The sequence below is a fragment of the Oncorhynchus clarkii genome, unplaced genomic scaffold (assembly GCF_045791955.1).
Source record: "Oncorhynchus clarkii lewisi isolate Uvic-CL-2024 unplaced genomic scaffold, UVic_Ocla_1.0 unplaced_contig_1240_pilon_pilon, whole genome shotgun sequence".
In the NCBI taxonomy this organism is placed as follows: domain Eukaryota; kingdom Metazoa; phylum Chordata; class Actinopteri; order Salmoniformes; family Salmonidae; genus Oncorhynchus; species Oncorhynchus clarkii.
Genome location: NW_027261092.1, coordinates 69,881 through 84,056, shown reverse-complemented (window position 1 = coordinate 84,056; position 14,176 = coordinate 69,881). Strand labels below are relative to the sequence as shown.

At 43.6% G+C, this 14,176-nt stretch overlaps 1 protein-coding gene across 1 annotated transcript in view; it reads left to right on the top strand.

Moving 5' to 3' along the window:
• LOC139404746 (fibrillin-2-like) overlaps positions 1-14,176 on the top strand; it is a gene marked incomplete at its 3' end in the record, with an annotated part of 232,358 nt that overhangs the window by 148,730 nt on the left and 69,452 nt on the right. Inside the window, exons 34-39 of the mRNA XM_071147349.1 lie at positions 279-401; positions 1,856-1,978; positions 3,585-3,743; positions 4,292-4,360; positions 12,006-12,131; positions 13,802-13,927. Of these exons, the coding sequence (XP_071003450.1) occupies positions 279-401; positions 1,856-1,978; positions 3,585-3,743; positions 4,292-4,360; positions 12,006-12,131; positions 13,802-13,927 (726 nt within the window). The remainder of the gene's footprint in view (positions 1-278; positions 402-1,855; positions 1,979-3,584; positions 3,744-4,291; positions 4,361-12,005; positions 12,132-13,801; positions 13,928-14,176) is intronic.

Sequence of the window (14,176 nt, the reverse complement as noted above, 5' to 3'; positions counted from 1 at the left end):
TATGGATGAGCGATGACAGAGCAGCATAGGCAAGATGCAATAGATGGTATAAAATACAGTATACACAATACAGTACGAGATGAAGGATGCAAGATATGTGAACATTATTAAAGTGGCATTGTTAAAGTGACTAGTGATCTATTTATTAAAGTGGCCAATGTGTGTGTACTTTGGACATGCAAAATATGAATAACTGCATATATACATGAAGAAAATTTCCATTAATAAGTAAAAAGGTAAATGTGTTGATTGCATTGTCTCCTGACGATTCTCTGCAGACATTGACGAGTGTACCTTCCAGAATATCTGTGTGTTTGGCACGTGTAAGAACATCCCCGGCATGTTCCGCTGTATCTGTAACGACGGCTATGAGCTGGACCGCTCCGGAGGCAACTGTACAGGTATGACATGACCGTCTGTCCGTCTGGCTGGCTGGCTAGCTGGCTCAGGCTGGTTGGCTGTCTCTGGCTGGCTGGCTAGCTGGCTCAGGCTGGTTGGCTGGCTCTGACTGGCTGGCTCTGACTGGCTGGCTAGCTGGCTCAAGCTGGTTGGCTGGCTCTGACTGGCTGGCTAGCTGGCTCAGGCTGGTTGGCTGGCTCTGACTGGCTGGCTAGCTGGCTCAGGCTGGTTGGCTGGCTCTGACTGGCTGGCTAGCTGGCTCAGGCTGGTTGGCTGGCTCTGACTGGCTGGCTAGCTGGCTCAGGCTGGTTGGCTGGCTCTGACTGGCTGGCTAGCTGGCTCAGGCTGGTTGGCTGGCTCTGACTGGCTGGCTAGCTGGCTCAGGCTGGTTGGCTGGCTCTGACTGGCTGGCTAGCTGGCTCAGGCTGGTTGGCTGGCTCTGACTGGCTGGCTAGCTGGCTCAGGCTGGTTGGCTGGCTCTGACTGGCTGGCTCGCTCTTGCTGCCCCGGCTCTGGCTGGGAGGCACTGGCTGGCTGTCTGGCTTTGGCTGGCTGGCTGGCTGGTTGGCTGGCTCTGGCTGGCTGCCTCTGGCCAGCTGGCTGGTTGACTGGCTGCCCCTCTGTCTATCCTTCAGTCTACCAATCTATCTCACCCACGTTACCACTGTTTTAGTCATTCAATCTGTCAGTCAGTCTGTCAGTCTGTCAGTCAGTCAGTCTGTCAGTCTGTCAATCTGTCAGTCAGTCTGTATTTCTGTCTGTCTACCTTCCTGTCTGTCTGTCCATCCTTCCATCTATCTTCCCGTATAGCCTTCTGTCCCTCTCTCTGTTTACCCATCTGTGTGACCAGGTAAGGTGACTGAGGACACATGTCTGATCGTCCCACTAGCCTCAGACTAACTCTGATGTCATCCTCCTAAACCTGCAGTGGAGGTGGATCCTATTCCCGATGTAGTGCTCCACCAAATAGGGAGTAGGGTGCCATTTTTGGAAGCAGGCTAAGCAGTCTCTGCTCTGCTCCAGATATGATGAAATGACCTTTTAACCTGGATGCGCTCCTTTATGGGGTGTCAGTGCAGTCTGAAGTGGATGGGGGTTGAAGGTTTAAACTGGTAGAAGAATGGTGAGGTTTACAGTGGCAGGATCTCTGGGGGGTTTCTGAATACCACCACCCACCATGATTCATGGTTTTCATATTTCCATAGTTTTCCAACATTTTGATGGGGAGATTTTTTTTTTTGTGGTGTCAAAGTGCCAAGTCTCATGGAAGCTGCTGTACAAATCATTTATGATCATTGGGGATCGTAGTATATCATATTTCATATTATATTTATAGCATATTTATATTTATTGTTTGAAAAGTCTTTGAAAAGTGAAAGCTTTTTTTGTGTGTGTGTGTGTGTGTGCGTGCGTGCGTGCGTGTGTGTGTCTGTGTCTGTGTGTGTGTGTAACCAAGACGTGGACGAGTGCCAGGACCCCATCAACTGTGTGAACGGGCTGTGTGTGAACATCGATGGCTCCTACGAGTGTAACTGTCCTCCGGACTTTGAACTCAACCCTACAGGGGTGGGATGTGTAGGTAAGTTATTACAAGCTCATTTTATTTTTTCATGGCAAAACGTTTTAAAAACATTCTCAATTGCGTGTCTTAATGCAGTGTTTCCCAACTCTGGTCCTTGAGTACCCCCGACAGCACACATTTTTGTTGTTCCTCCAGATAAATTATACTAATTGAGGGCTTGATGATTCGTTGACAAGTAGAATCAGATGTGTTTGTTCAGGGCTACAACAAAAATGTGTTCTGTTGGGGTTACTGGAGGACTGGGAAACACTGCCCTACATAATGTGTACTGTTGGGGTTACTGTAGGACTGGAGTTGGGAAACACTGCCCTGCATAATGTGTACTGTTGGGGTTACTGGAGGACTGGAGTTGGGAAACACTGCCCTACATAATGTGTACTGTTGGGGTTACTGGAGGACTGGAGTTGGGAAACACTGCCCTACATAATGTGTACTGTTGGGGTTACTGTAGGACTGGAGTTGGGAAACACTGCCCTGCATAATGTGTACTGTTGGGGTTACTGGAGGACTGGGAAACACTGCCCTACATAATGTGTTCTGTTGGGGTTACTGTAGGACTGGAGTTGGGAAACACTGCCCTGCATAATGTGTACTGTTGGGGTTACTGGAGGACTGGAGTTGGGGAACACTGCCCTACATAATGTGTACTGTTGGGGTTACTGGAGGACTGGAGTTGGGAAACACTGCCCTACATAATGTGTACTGTTGGGGTTACTGGAGGACTGGAGTTGTGAAACACTACCCTACATAATGTGTGCTGTTGGGGTTACTGGAGGACTGGGAAACACTGCCCTACATAATGTGTTCTGTTGGGGTTACTGGAGGACTGGAGTTGGGAAACACTGCCCTGCATAATGTGTACTGTTGGGGTTACTGGAGGACTGGAGTTGGGAAACACTGCCCTACATAATGTGTACTGTAGGGGTTACTGGAGGACTGGAGTTGGGAAACACTGCCCTACATAATGTGTTCTGTTGGGGTTACTGGAGGACTGGGAAACACTGCCCTACATAATGTGTACTGTAGGGGTTACTGGAGGACTGGAGTTGGGAAACACTGCCCTACATAATGTGTACTGTTGGGGTTACTGGAGGACTGGGAAACACTGCCCTACATAATGTGTACTGTAGGGGTTACTGGAGGACTGGAGTTGGGAAACACTGCCCTACATAATGTGTACTGTTGGGGTTACTGGAGGACTGGAGTTGGGAAACACTGCCCTACATAATGTGTACTGTTGGGGTTACTGGAGGACTGGAGTTGGGAAACACTACCCTACATAATGTGTGCTGTTGGGGTTACTGGAGGACTGGAGTTGGGAAACACTGCCCTACATAATGTGTACTGTTGGGGTTACTGGAGGACTGGAGTTGGGAAACACTGCCCTAATGAACCCCGTGGTCTCACCGATGTCAACTGTAATTACTCCTCTGAGTCATGTATTAGGCACCAAATGGAGAGAGAAAGAAAAAACAACATTAAACCCATAAGAAACTCTCCCTTTTTATTTTCTGTTCCAAAATGTTTAAAAAGTTTTTTCAGTTGCGTGCCTTAATGAACACAACCCTGTTGGTTCTCCTCCTCCTCCTCTCTTGTGTACCAGACACACGTGTGGGGAACTGTTTCCTGGAGCATGGACCCAGGGGTGACAGGCGGTCCTGCAGTGTGGAGGTGGGAGTGGGAGTCAGCCGCTCCTCCTGCTGCTGCTCCCTGGGGCGTGCCTGGGGAAACCCCTGTGAACTCTGCTCCGCTCCCAACACCAGTAAGACTCCGTTTGACTATGTGATTGTTTATTTAACTTCCTGTATCGTTGCGTGTGTAGAGGCTCAATGAAGAAAAGGAGGGAATAGTGAGAATAGTGGTGCCGGGCAAAAACTATTATTTAATTCCTTTATGTACAGGCTCACACACTCTTATAACGATACACACTCACAACAGTGCTGTAGTCGTTCTGAGTAGGTTAACAAAGTATGCATTTAGATTTACAATATTATATTTTATGCTCGTACACAACAGGTTAGTCTGATTTGGCTAAACCTCCTCACTACGGTTTCTGAATTCAGTCAGTTCTACATTACAGTTCTCACTACTTGTTCAATGATTGGTCCTGTTACATTCAAACCGTTTGGCTGTGTTTACACAGGCAGCCCAATTCTGATATTTTGCCAATAATTTGTATTTTTGGCTAAAGATCGGAATTTGGGCTGCCTGTGTAAATGGAGCCTTTGTTACTCAACAACAGACAAAATGGAAACTATACTTGAAGTGTATACCCCATATGAGTGTACTGATATGAAGTGTGTTCTGCAGCGGACTATAACACACTTTGCCCAGGAGGAGAGGGTTTCAGGCCCAACCCAGTCACCATCATACTAGAAGGTAACCATCCGCTTACTAAAATTGATCTCTGGTAAACTACTTTAACTATGCCTTGCATACTGTACTGCATAGGTGCAGAAAAACAATTCATAATGCATACTCTCTTTTCATTCGTATTGGTATTTGGTATTTTATCAGGATCCCCATTAGCTGATGCAAAAGCGGCAGCTACTCTTCCTGGGGTTCACACAAAACATAATACAGAATTACATATTACAGAACATCATTAGACAAGAACAGCTCAAGGACAGAACTACATACGTTTTTAAAAAGGCACACTTAGCCTACATACCAATGTATACACACAAACTATCTACGTCACATGGGGGAGAGGTGTTGCTTTATCTGTTTTTTGAAACCAAGTTCGCTGTTTATTTGAGCAATATGAGATGGAACAGAGTTCCATTCTATAAGGGCTCTATATAATACTGTACGCTTCCTTGAATTTGTTCTGTATTTGGGGACCGTGAAAAGACCCCTGGTGGCATGTCTGGTGAGGTAAGTGTGTGTGTCAGAGCTGTGTGTAAGTTGACTCTGCAAACAATTAGGGATTTTCAACACATTGTTTCTTATAAAAATAAGTGGTGCAGTCAGTCCTTCCTCAACTCCCAGCTAAGAGAGACTGGCATAGTATTTATATCAGCCCTCTGACTACAATGAAGAGCAAAACGTGGCTCCCTGTTCTGGACCGGCTGCAGTTTAACTAGGTCTTTCCTTGCAGCACTGGACCACACGACTGGACAATAATCAAGATCAGATATAACTAGAGCAGGACTCGCTTTGTGGAGTGTGGTGTCAAAAAGCAGAGTATCTCTTTATTATGGACAGACTTCAGACTTCTCCCCATCTTTACAACCATTGAATCTATATGTTTTGACCATGACAGTTTACAATCTAAGGCAACACCAAGTAATTTAGTCTCCTCAACTTGTTCAACAGCCACACCATTCATTACCAGATTCAGCTGAGGTCTAGAACTTAAGGAATGATTTGTACCAAATACAATGCTCTTAGTTTTAGAGATGTTCAGGACCAGTTTATTACTGGCCACCTATTCCAGAACAGACTGCAACTCTTTGTTAAGGGTTTCAGTGACTTCATTAGCTGTGGTTGCTGATGCGTATTTTCACGCCCTGACCTTAGAGATCCTTATTCTTCTCCATGTTTGGTTAGGTCAGGGTGTGACTCGGGTGGGAAATTCTATGTTTTCTATTTCTTTGTTTTTGGCCGGGTATGGTTCCCAATCAGAGGCAGCTGTCTATCGTTGTCTCTGATTGGGAATCATTTCTTAGGCAGCCTGTTTTCCACCTGAGTTTGTGGGATCTTGTTTTCTGTTTAGTGTCTGTGCCTGACAGAACTGTGCGCTTTCGTTTTCACGTTTGTTATTTTGTTTAAGTGTTTTTGAATATTCAAATCATGAACATTTTCCACGCTGCGCCTTGGTCCACTCTTCATTCTACAAACGAGAGCCGTTACACGTATATGGTTGAATCATCAGCATTCATGGACACACATGCTTTGTTTAATGTCAGCGGCAGGTCATTGGTAAAAATAGAAAAGAGTAGAGGGCCTAGAGAGCTGCCCTGCGGTACACCACACTTTACATGTTTGACATTAGAGAAGCTTCCATTAAATACAACCCTCTGAGTTCTATTAGATAGATAGCTCTGAATCCACGATATGGCAGAGGTTGAAAAACCATAGCACTTAAGTTTTCTCAACAACAGCTTATGGTCAGTAATATCAAAGGCTGCACTGAAATCTAACAGTACAGCTCCCACAATCTTCTTATTATCTATTTCTTTCAACCAATCATCAGTAATTTCTGTCAGTTCAGTACATGTTGAGTGCCCTTCTCTATAAGCATGCAGACAGTCTGTTGTTAATTTGTTTACAGAGAAATAGCATTGTATTTGGTCAAACACAGTCCTTTCCAACAGTTTTCTAGGAGCTGGCAGCAAGCGTATACAGTTGATGTCAGAAGTTTACATACACTTAGGCTGGAGTCATTAAAACTCGTTTTTCAACCACTCCACACATTTCTTGTTAACAAACTATAGTTTTGGCAAGTCGGTTAGGACATCTACTTTGTGCATGACACAACTCATTTTTCCCACAATTGTTTACAGACAGATTATTTCACTTATAATTCACTGTATCACAATTCCAGTGGGTCAGAAGTTTACATACAGTAAGTTGACTGTCAATTGGAGGTGTACCTGTGGATGTATTTAAAGGCCTACCTTCAACTCAGTGCCTCTTTGCTTGACATCATGAGAAAATCAAAAGAAATCAGCCAAGACCTAAAAAGAAAATTGGAGACCTCCGCAAGTCTGGTTCATCCTTGGGAGCAATTTCCAAACGCCTGAAGGTACCACGTTCATCTGTACAAACACAATAGTACGCAAGTATAAACACCATGGGACCACACAGCCGTCATACCGCTCATGAAGGAGACGTGTTCTGTCTCCTAGAGATGAACATACTTGGGTGCGAGAAGTGCAAGTCAATCCCAGAACAACAGCAAAGGACCTTGTGAAGATGCTGAAGGAAACAGGTACAAAAGTATCTATAGCCACAGTAAAAACGAGTCCTATATCAACATAACCTGAAAGGCCACTCAGCAAGGAAGAAGCCACTGCTCCAAAACCCCCATAAAAATGCCAGACTACGGTTTGCAACTGCACGTTGTGACACAGATCATACTTTTTTGAGAAATGTCATCTGATCTGATGAAACAGAAATAGAACTGTTTGGCCACAATGACCATCGTTATGTTTAGAGGAAAAAGGGGAGACTTGCAAGCCGAAGAACACCATCCCAACCGTGAAGCATGGGGGTGGCAGCATCATGTTGTGGGGGTGCTTTGCTGCAGGAGGGACTGGTGCACTTCACAAATAGATGGCACCATGAGGGAGGAAAATTATGTGGATATATTGAAGAAACATCTCAAGACATCAGTCAGGAAGTTAAAGCTTGGTTGCAAATGGGTCTTCCTAATGGACAATGACCCTAAGCATACTTCCAAAGTTGTGGCAAAATGGCTTAAGGGACAACAAAGTCAAGGTATTGGAGTGGCCATCACAAAGCCCTGACCTCAATCCTATAGAAAATGTGTTGGCAGAACTGAAAAAGTGTGTGCGAGCAAGGAGGCCTACAATCCTGACTCTGTCAGGAGGAATGGGCCAAAATTCACCCAACTTATTGTGGGAAGCTTGTGGAAGGCTACCCAAAATGTTTGACCCAAGTTAAACAATTTAATGGCAATGCTACCAAACCCTAATTGAGTGTATGTAAACTTCTGACCCACTGGGAATGTGATGAAATAAATAAAAGCTGAAATAAATCAGTCTCTCTACTATTTTTCTGACATTTCACATTCTTAAAATAAAGTGGGGATCCTACTAAGAAAGGACATTTTTACAAGTATTTTCCAAGTATTAAATGTCAGGAATTGTGAAAAACTGAGTTTAATGTATTTGGCTAAGGTGTATGTATACACTTCTGACTTCAACTGTCGGTCTGCTGTTAGAACCAGTAAAGGCCGCTTTACCACTCTTGGGTAGCGGAATGACTTCTTTGGCTCCAGGCCTGAAGACAAAGACTTTCCTCTAGGCTCAGATTAAAAATATGACTGATAGGAGTGGCTATAGAGTCAGCTACCATCCTCAGTAGCTTTCCATCTAAGTTGTCATTATTGATAATTAACAATCATTTTTCCACCTCTCCCACACTAACTTTACAAAATTGAATAAGCCATCTGATTCGATGAAAGAGGGAGTTGAATTTGTCTTTCTGCCCATAATTTCATTTGAAGTACTCCAAAGTGTTTTTCCCGCATTCTCTATATCGTTGATCTTGGCTTCATAATGAAGTTTCTTCTTCTTTTGGTTGAGTTCAGTCACATCATTTCTCAGTTTGCAGTAAGTAAACCAATCAGATGTACAGTATGTCAGCCAGTCAGATGTGCATTATGTCAGCCAGTCAGATGTGCAGTAAGTCAGCCAGTCAGATGTACAGTAAGTCAGCCAGTCAGATGTGCAGTAAGTCAGCCAGTCAGATGTGCAGTAAGTCAGCCAGTCAGATGTGCAGTAAGTCAGCCAGTCAGATGTGCAGTAAGTCAGCCAGACAGATGTGCAGTTAGTCAGCCAGACAGATGTGCAGTAAGTCAGCCAGTCAGATGTGCAGCCAGACTTAACAGCCACTTCCTTTCCCCCCCCATCTCTTTCAACCAGACAGTTTTTCAATTCCTCATCAATCCATGGAGCCTTAACAGTTCTAACAGTCAGTTTCTTAACAGGTTCATGTTTATCAATAATTGGAAGAAGCGATTTCAGAAATTCATGAAGTGCAGCGTCTGGATGCTCCTCATTTATCACATCAGACCAACACATATATTTAACATAGTCCACAGAAGAGTCACAGCAAAATGTTTTGTATGATCTCTTATAGAACTATTTTAGGCCCAGCTGTTGGAACTTTGTCTTTACTGGATATATTCACAATAGTCACTATATAGTCAGTATATTGTGATCACTGCATCCAATGGGTTCAGATACAGCTTTAGAACAAAGTTCTACCGTATTAGTAAACATGTGATTGATACATGTGGATGATCTTGTTCCTGTAGTGTTTGTAATCACCCTGGTAGGTTGATTAATAACCTGAACCAGATTACAGGCACTGGTTACAGTGAGAAGCTTCCTGTTGAGCGGACAGCTTGATGAAAACCAGTGAATATTCAGGTTCCAAGAAAGTAGACCTCTCTGTTTACATCACATACACTATCAAGCATTTCACACATATTATTTAGATACTAACTGTTAGCACTTGGTAGCCTATAGCAACACCCCAAAAGGAAAGGCTTTAGATGTGCCAAGTGAACCTGCAACCACAACACTTCAATAACACTTGACATAAGATCTTCTCTAAGCATTACAGGGACGTGGCTCTGAATATATACAGCAACACCTACCCCATAAGCATTCCTGTCTCTTCTATAGATTTTATGTCCTTGTATTGCTACTGATGTATCATCAAATGAATAATCTAAGTGAGTCTCAGAAATGGCTAGTATATGAATGTTATCTGATGTTAGCAAGTTATTGATTTCATGAACCTTATTTCTAAGGCTACATATATTCATATGGGCTATTTTCAGCCCTTTCCTGGGTAGTTTATCAGAGAAAAACAAAATATTGAAAAGAAATGACAAAGCAAGAGAAAAAAAAATATTCAGCAGTCCATTAATCAATTTGTGTGTGTGTGTGTGTGTGTGTGTGTGTGTGTGTGTGTGTGCGTGTGCTACAGGGTTGAGGCTATGAACCCATAGGCTTGGCTCTCTCATCCCTTCCAGACTTCTGGGAGGGAGGGTGGACAATGAGTCTGTCGTAGAGGATGTACGCAATGTCCCCACACGCTCTGGCAGCTTTCATGGCTGGGATCAGTTCTTTCCTCTTCTGGCGCACAGCTTCAGGATAGTCCTCGTTGAGGAAGATATATGTTCCTCTCAAGTTCTTGGCTCTTTCCAGAACAGCTACATTGTCTTTGAACCTCAGGAACTTGACCACTATCGTCCTGGGCCTGTCACCTGGGCCGGTGGTTGGTTTTCGAATCCTGTGGGCGCGCTCCACCTCAATCTTCCTGTGGTCCATCTTCAATTTCTCAGAGATCATTTCCCTCACTTTGTCCTCCATCCAGGTCTCATGTGGAGTTTCTGCAATTCCGTCCACAACCATGTTGTTTCGCCTTGATTGTCCCTCCAGATAGTCTGATTTATCTGTCATTGTTATCATGGATTCACACACAGAACTGATGTCCTCTCTCAATGACTTCCAGATTGCTGTCATCTTGCCGTTCTCCTGTTTCAACCTGTTTCAACCTGTCGAGCTGACCCTGGGAGAACTGCAAACTATTCTTCAGGTCCTGGACCTCTCTGGTCAGGTCATCCATTCTTTTATTAGTAGAATCCACAAGTATTTGGACAAAACACTTGAAACTATTTTCTTGTTGTTGTAACAACTGCTTGTTGGTCTCTTTTTATTTCTTTAAAAGATCCATCACGTGTGATAGAGAGACACCACAGGCACTGTCCTCAACGGTACTCCTGCCGGCGCTTAGGTCTTTGTCATGGTAGCTAGCAACGTATGTTAGGCTGTTTTACCCCTGGCAGTTCCAGACAGGACAGGTCACGGGGAAAATTGAAAACAACAAACAGCAGGGATCTAGACAGCCACAAACCCGGGACAATCTTCGGTCCCAGCCACAATGGCTAACCGCGTTGCGGGCTGCGTTCAAGACCAAGCTCTTTTAATATAAATCTATATGATCAATCTTTTGCAAGGATTTGTAATTTTAATACAGTTTTGGTTGTAATATCATGTAGAGAAAACAAAAACCTTTGATTCTGATTCCATTGATAAGAGTCTGGAACCTAAACCTTTGTTGATACCATCTGTAAGGCTCAAATCCTATAACTGACTTTTTTGCACAGATCTTCCATTGACATCGACTCATGATTTGTGCAAATGTCAAACTAGGATTTTTGGGATGTTTCTGGAATCTTGGGATGTTTCGGATGTTTGGGATTATTGGGATGTTTCTGGAATCTCAGGATGTTTGGGATCATTGGGATGTTTCTGGAATCTTGGACTCTTTCGGATGTTTGGGATTATTGGGATGTTTCTGGATTCTTGGGATGTTTGGGATCATTGGGATGTTTCTGGAATCTTGGGATGTTTGTGATCATTGGGATGTTTGTGATCATTGGGATGTTTGAGATCATTGGGATGTTTGGGATCATTGGGATGTTTCTGGAATCTTGGGATGTTTCGGATGTTTGGGATTATTGGGATGTTTCTGGAATCTTGGGATGTTTCGGATGTTTGGGATTATTGGGATGTTTCTGGAATCTCAGGATGTTTGTGATCATTGGGATGTTTGAGATCATTGGGATGTTTGGGATCATTGGGATGTTTGGGATCACTGGGATCATTGGGATGTTTGGGATCATTGGGATGTTTGAGATCATTGGGATGTTTGAGATCATTGGGATGTTTGGGATCATTGGGATGTGTGGGATCATTGGGATGTTTGGGATCATTGGGATGTTTGGGATCATTGGGATGTTTGAGATCATTGGGATGTTTGAGATCATTGGGATGTTTGAGATCATTGGGATGTTTGAGATCATTGAGATCATTGGGATGTTTGGGATCATTGGGATGTTTGGGATCATTGGGATGTTTGGGATCACTGGGATGTTTGGGATCATTGGGATGTTTGGGATCACTGGGATGTTTGGGATCACTGGGATGTTTGGGATCATTGGGATGTTTGGGATCACTGGGATGTTTGGGATCATTGGGATGTTTGGGATCACTGGGATGTTTGGGATCATTGGGATGTTTGGGATCACTGGGATGTTTGGGATCATTGGGCTCATTGGGATCATTGGGATGTTTGGGATCATTGGGATGTTTGGGATCACTGGGATGTTTGGGATCATTGGGATGTTTGGGATCACTGGGTTGTTTGGGATCATTGGGATGATTGGGATCATTGGGATGTTTGGGATCATTGGGATGTTTGAGATCATTGGGCTCATTGGGATCATTCTGTAATCTTGTTTTGTCTTCTCCTCCAGACATAGATGAGTGTTTGGAGCTGCCAGGCCTGTGTCAGGGAGGAAACTGTGTCAACACGTTTGGCAGCTTCTCATGTGACTGTCCTCCTGGCTACTACCTCAACATAGACAGTCGCATCTGTGAAGGTGAGACACCATGCCATTTAACATCCCCTTTCAATCATCTGTGAAGGTGAGACACCATGCCATTTAACATCCCATTCAATTATCTGTGAGGGTGAGACACCATGCCATAATAGTGATAATTCACCCTGACTGCTCATTTTTGTATAGCTTACATTATTTTATTTAAAAAAATATGTTTTACATACTGTAAAGTGTTTTAAAAAAAAACTTAAATCACTAAACACAGCAGGCACTTATTAGACAGGCTTCTATTTGAGCCTTGCTTCTGTATCGTTAATGCACACAGCTTTGCTAATTTGAATAGTTAATTGTTAAATTCCAGCATTCACTTCCTGCATTTTAATCAATTTCTTCATTTCCTGAACTGTGTTATCGTTTACACTCTGTGTCACGTTTCTTTTGGCTTAAAAACGTTTACTTGACAGAGTAATTATTCTCCTCTTTGACTGTGGATTTTTCGGCAGTTCTTACTTTCGCCCCAATAGAGTGATCGGATGATTTTTAGGGATCTGTTGACTGTTTTTGTGCTTGCCAGTTAACTAGCAGTTCTCAGCTGTTAGCAGCCAATGGCTAGCAGTTCTCAGCTGTTAGCAGCCAATGGCTAGCAGTTCTCAGCTGTTAGTAGCCAATGGCTAGCAGTTCTCAGCTGTTAGCAGCCAATGGCTAGCGGTTCTCAGCTGTTAGCAGCCAATGGCTAGCGGTTCTCAGCTGTTAGCAGCCAATGCCAGCAGCATACCACCCTGCATACCACTGCTGGCTTGCTTCTGAAGCTAAGCAGGGTTGGTCCTGGTCAGTCCTTGGATGGGAGACCAGATGCTGCTGGAAGTGGTGTTGGAGGGCCAGTAGGAGGCACTCTTTCCACTGGTCTAAAAAATATCCCAATGCCCCAGGGCAGTGATTGGGGACACTGCCCTGTGTAGGGTGCCGTCTCTCGGATGGGACGTTAAACGGGTGTCCTGACTCTCCGAGGTCATTAAAGATCCCATGGCACTTATCGTAAGAGTAGGGGTGTTAACCTCGGTGTCCTGGTTAAATTCCCAATCTGACCCTCAAACCATCACGGTCACCTAATAATCCCCAGTTTACAATTGGCTCATTCATCCCCCTCCTCTCCCCTGTAACTATTCCCCAGGTCGTTGCTGCAAATGAGAACGTGTTCTCAGTCAACTTACCTGGTAAAATAACGGATAAATAAAAAATAAAAAAAATGGCTAGCAGTTAACAGCCAATGGCTAGCAGTTTCTTACTAGCGATAAAAACGGATGATTGTCATCATTTTTAGAGTCATTATTGAATTATTTAATGTAACAGATCAAACATGAAACCTTTTTAACAATTCATGGTAATTCATGGTAACCTCATAAACAATTAATTTAGACCCTGTGTTTATTTTAAACAGATGTTTTATTTTCTAAAATGTGTGCTATTAAAAGGGACAGGCTGCTCTATTTGAGTCTCAACGTTTAATTGAAGTTTTACAATATATAAAAAAAATTATATATCATATACCGTAACGGTGTAACCTGATTTTAAAAAAAATCCACATACGTTCTAATAGTGGGCTCAAAATATAATGAAAACCAACTATGAGCAACATAACTAAAACACAGCATTAGACACCAGGTTTTTTTCATCAATACCATGAACTGATCACCTCTGTGACCCTGCAGACATTGACGAGTGTGTGGTGAATCCTGTAATCTGCGGCCCTGGCACCTGCTACAACACACTGGGGAACTACACCTGTGTGTGTCCACAGGATTACATGCAGATCAACGGGGGAAACAACTGCATGGGTGAGTGCTTCATTACACAACGTATAAATAAGAACAATATAGTATTTCAATGAGAAGAAACACGTTTATCCAAAGTCACTCACAGTCATGTGTTCTGTACACTCCAGACCTGGGTTTAAAGACTATTTGTTGGCCTTCTGTAGGCTCAGTTTGTAGGACATGGGGCTTGCAACACCCGGATAATGGGGTCGATTCTCAGGACCACCCATACGTAAAATGTATGCGGGTATGGATAAAAGCGTCTCCTAA